General features: G+C 53.2%; 1 protein-coding gene across 1 annotated transcript; it reads right to left on the bottom strand.

The window, feature by feature from the left end:
• Positions 1–834: 834 nt before the first annotated feature.
• Positions 835–2,814, bottom strand: LOC120644341 (cytochrome P450 94B3-like). Its single transcript, XM_039920956.1, has one exon. The coding sequence runs from the start codon at positions 2,578–2,580 to the stop codon at positions 997–999; it is 1,584 nt and encodes a 527-aa protein (XP_039776890.1). The 5' UTR covers positions 2,581–2,814; the 3' UTR covers positions 835–996.
• Between the last annotated feature and the right edge of the window lie 1,337 nt (positions 2,815–4,151).

Below are 4,151 nucleotides of genomic sequence, written 5' to 3'. Positions count from 1 at the left end.
AACATCTCACGTAACGGCGTTTAAAATAAACCATAGGGAAATCAAACGCCCCCGCTCTGTTTCAATCCACCCCGCTCTGTTTCAATCCACCCGTACATTCACACGCCGCGCGCCTTCCAGAGCGCGGAAACTTCAATACCTCGCAATTTCATTCACCCCCAACGCGAAAAATAGCACACGCCACGCCAGCAATATATTCACCCTCACCACCAACTAGCTCGCTAGTTACTCCCACATGCTCATTCACATCATACGCATGACCTTAGCAGTAGTTCCGTGTGGAGGGAGGGCACATCTCGAGATTGCGATGGCGACGCGGTTGGCTCTATATCCTGCACGTGGTCCATGCTGCGTCGTGGAACCAACGCGGAAACCCATTTTTCTCTATTCGTCGTGGCGACGTCAAGGCATATGGCCTTTTTGGTTGTTGCCCAGCCAGCCCATCGCGATGCGCGTGTGTCTCCGGCCGGCCGATTAGTTTCCACAACGGGTGGCCTCCGGTTCTTGCCACGGCGACGGCTAACTTTCGTCGGTGTGGGCACGTCCATCATGTCCTTCAACTAACCCCGGCCGCCCTTAATTACGCCCATAATTATTCTTATAGCAACCAGGCCCATCAACTTTCATTTCCAGAGCTCGCATCATGCTACCTTGGCACCTCTCTGCAAATTGCGCGCACATGGCCAAAAACATGGCGCAGAAAGGTCAACGACCTGCCTCGACAGATTGTAGTATTAGGTGAAACGGATCTCTCGAGGCTCGTGACATGTCGACGCCATCATTTACTTGGATCCAAACACCCCCTTGATTATGAGCCGGTGTATCTAAGCTGGATGGATGGAAATTTGTATGCTTGTTGTGTATCTCTTTCATATATGGTACAAAGTGTACACTACTTGTAAGCAGCAATAGTATAATCCTCATGAATTTATAAATGTGTATATGTGAACTAAATGATCCTGATTTTAATTGGTGTGTACTTACAATAATCAGGGGTTAACTACTGGCAGATGGAGTGCTCAACTGGGGAGTTCCAGCTGCAGCAACGGGTTTGCTGCCTGCTGCCGCAGCTGCGGCGGCGATCTGATCCCCTCTGCTCCTCACCGTAACGTTTAGCCCGCCGGCCATGTGCGCCGTCATCAGCGGCAGGAACACCGGCACGCGGCCCTCGTCGACGGGGAGGAGCTCAAACCGGCGGAGCACGGTGCTGGCCACGAATTTCATCTGCACGAAGGCCATCTCCTTGCCGAGGCACGTCCGCGGCCCGGCCTGGAACACGGGATACTTGAACGGCGACACGCCGGCGACGGCGGCGGGGGGCGCGCTGTCCTCCGGCAGGGAAAGCCAGCGCTGCAGGCTGAACTCAGCGGCGTCGGCGCCCCAGATGGACTCCATCCGCCCCATGCCGTACTGGAAGTAGGTGACGCGGTCGCCGCACCCCACGCGGGTGCCGTCGGGCAGCACGTCGCCCGCCGCCGCGTGCTTCGAGTCCCACGCCACCGGCGGGTACAGCCGCATCGTCTCGCACAGCGCCGCGTGGAGGACGCGCATCTTGCCCTGCCCGCCGGCGGCGTGGCTCGCGCCGCCCGCGATCTCCCGCAGGACCTCCCGCTCGACGTCGCGGTGGCGGGTGAGCAGCCAGAAGAACCACGTCAGCGCCGACGACGTCGTGTCGCGGCCGGCCATGATGAAGCTGATCACCATGTCGCGGATCGCCTCGTCCGGGTAGCCGCATTCGATCATCCGCGACAGCAGGTCGCTCCTCCGCCCGTCGCCGCCGTTGACGAGGGCCCGCTCCTTCTTGCGGGTGTGGATGAGGTCCATGACGGCCTCATGGATGACGCTGATCTCCTCGCGCAGCCGGCGCTCGGAGCCGAGGTCCAGCGCGTGCTTGGCCTTCCACACGGCGGCCACGGGCGCGGCGCCGCGCCTGGCGATGATCCCGGCCGCGGCGTCGAACGCCGCGGCAAGCCTTGGCGCCGGCAATGCTGGGTCGAGGCACCCGGGGTCAACGCCGAGAGACACCCGGCAGATGACGTCGAAGGAGAAGCGGCGGAGCAGGTCCTGCATGTCGACGGCGTCGCCGCGCGCCGCGGCGAGGCCCAGCGCCGGCACGAGGCGGTCCCGCGCCTCGTCCTCGAGCACGGCGAACTCCAGCTCCCGGAGCGCGCGCGCCGAGAACTCGTGGCTCACCAGCTTCCGCTGCGCGTACCACAGCTCGCCGTCGACGTTGAAGATCCCCGTGCCGAGCAGGTCGCCGAGGATGTCGGTGAAGGGCTTCCCCTTGGGGTAGTTGCCGAAGTTGCCCTTGAGGATGTGCTCCACGTTCACCGGGTTCGCGGTCACCACGGTCCGCCGCGCGCCCAGCCGGTCCACGACGATCGTCTGCGTCGGCGACGCCGCCAGCAGCTCGGTGTACCAGTCCAGCAGCCGGAACCGGTTCTGGTAGAAGGCGACCAGGCACCCGATCACCGGGAAGCTCCTCGGCCCGTGGCCATGGCTCCAGCCAGACCTGAGCCTGACGCTGTACAAGAGCAGCAATAGGCAGCATGCCAGCAACCACAGCATGTAGCAGACCATGCTGTACTTGCGACAAGAATTCCAAGTGAGAGGGCGAATGAAGAAGAGGACCTATGGAGGAGAGAGGAAGCATGGGAGAGACAGTGCCCACTATTCGGCGATACATATATGTATATGCGTGGACATATCAGGGTAGAGGGCCGCCGTGCCGGTGCGAGGTCGGCAGGGTCGCCATTGGAGGTCCATGCCTCCTTGAGGGGTCCTTGTTATTGCCCACGTTTTTGTAGAGGTGGGGAAGGCCAGGACTCCACTTGTTTGTCTGGTTGGGCATCATGGGGGGTGACGGTGCTGTTTGGCATCTCGCCCTTTCACGGGCTCTTCTGTTCTTTTGTGGAAATCTTGTTTCACAATAATTACTCGTATTTGCGACACAAATTAAATCGGTCGCATAAACACACATATATACTGTTGATGTCGATAGTACATTTAAGTTGTCTGGTATTGATTATGAAAACTTTATGTCAAGGATGTGACCTAGCTAATTTGATATGTTTTAACCATTTCTAGGAAAAAAACATTTTAATAGATGATTTACTAATTTGTTTGCATGGATTTTCTTCGCTCGCTGCCTTTTTTCTACTCAAGTTAAGTTCAGCTCAGCAGGACCACCACCAGTTTATCTTATTTTTCTTCTTTCCTTTTATTTGTTTTTGCAAGAAGTAAAAAAAATTTAGAGGGGCGGCTCCTAGTACATATTTACATTGGGGACGACTATTAGGCCTGGTCCGATCCCTATCATGATCCCGATTGTCTCTATATATAGTTTACCTAGTAAGAGCTAGCAGTAGTTGGATCATGGAAAGAAAGGAAATTCGAATTCGAATTCCTGACTAAGATGCTCAATTGGGTGGAAAAGACGTGTAGGTTAGGATTCATTCCGAAGAGCCCAAGTCACCAGGCCACGAAGTCTACAGTTAAGCAAGCTAAGGTTGACTAGCTAGGTAGTATCACTTGTGTAAAACACATTTTTAGCAGCGGGTAAAATCATAATTTTAGGGGTGGGTGCGGTATCCGCCTCTAGTTCTCATAGCTAAAATTATTATTTTTAGGAGCGAGTCATGTCATGGTCCGCCCATACAAATCTATGTCCAGAAAATGAATTTTTTAGAAAAATAAAAAAAGCAAAATAAAAAAGATAAATATTACAGCCAACTAGCCCTATAGTGTTGAGCTACAATTTTTTGACCAAATATGTACACTTTCATCACCTAGGATTCGAACCGCCTACCTCAAGCCTCACGCATTGTTTCCTTAACACCACACTGCACAGTCACTTATGACTTTATGAGGTGTGCTATTCTTTTATATTAAATCTGAAATTGATTTGTAGGGGCAGTGATGCTATCACCCGCCCATACAAATCCATTTTTAGGGACGAGAACACTATCACCCGCCTTTAAAAATATTTTTCTATTTTATCCAAAATATCATTTGAATATTTACATATAGCAAAAAAATTAGAAAAAAAGTGAAATTTCTATACTATGGTTATTGTGAACTACAGAAATAAAAAATATACCAAGAATATTTCTGTATATATAAAGGTTAAGAATGTGGAAACCTCAAAATAT

This window comes from Panicum virgatum, chromosome 8K, assembly GCF_016808335.1.
Source record: "Panicum virgatum strain AP13 chromosome 8K, P.virgatum_v5, whole genome shotgun sequence".
Lineage (NCBI taxonomy): Eukaryota > Viridiplantae > Streptophyta > Magnoliopsida > Poales > Poaceae > Panicum > Panicum virgatum.
This window is presented reverse-complemented; position numbering and strand designations above follow the sequence as displayed.

Coding starts and splice junctions, on each gene's coding strand:
- LOC120644341 (XM_039920956.1), bottom strand. CDS start 2,580: ATGGTCTGCTACATGCTGTGGTTGCTGGCATGCTGCCTATTGCTGCTC.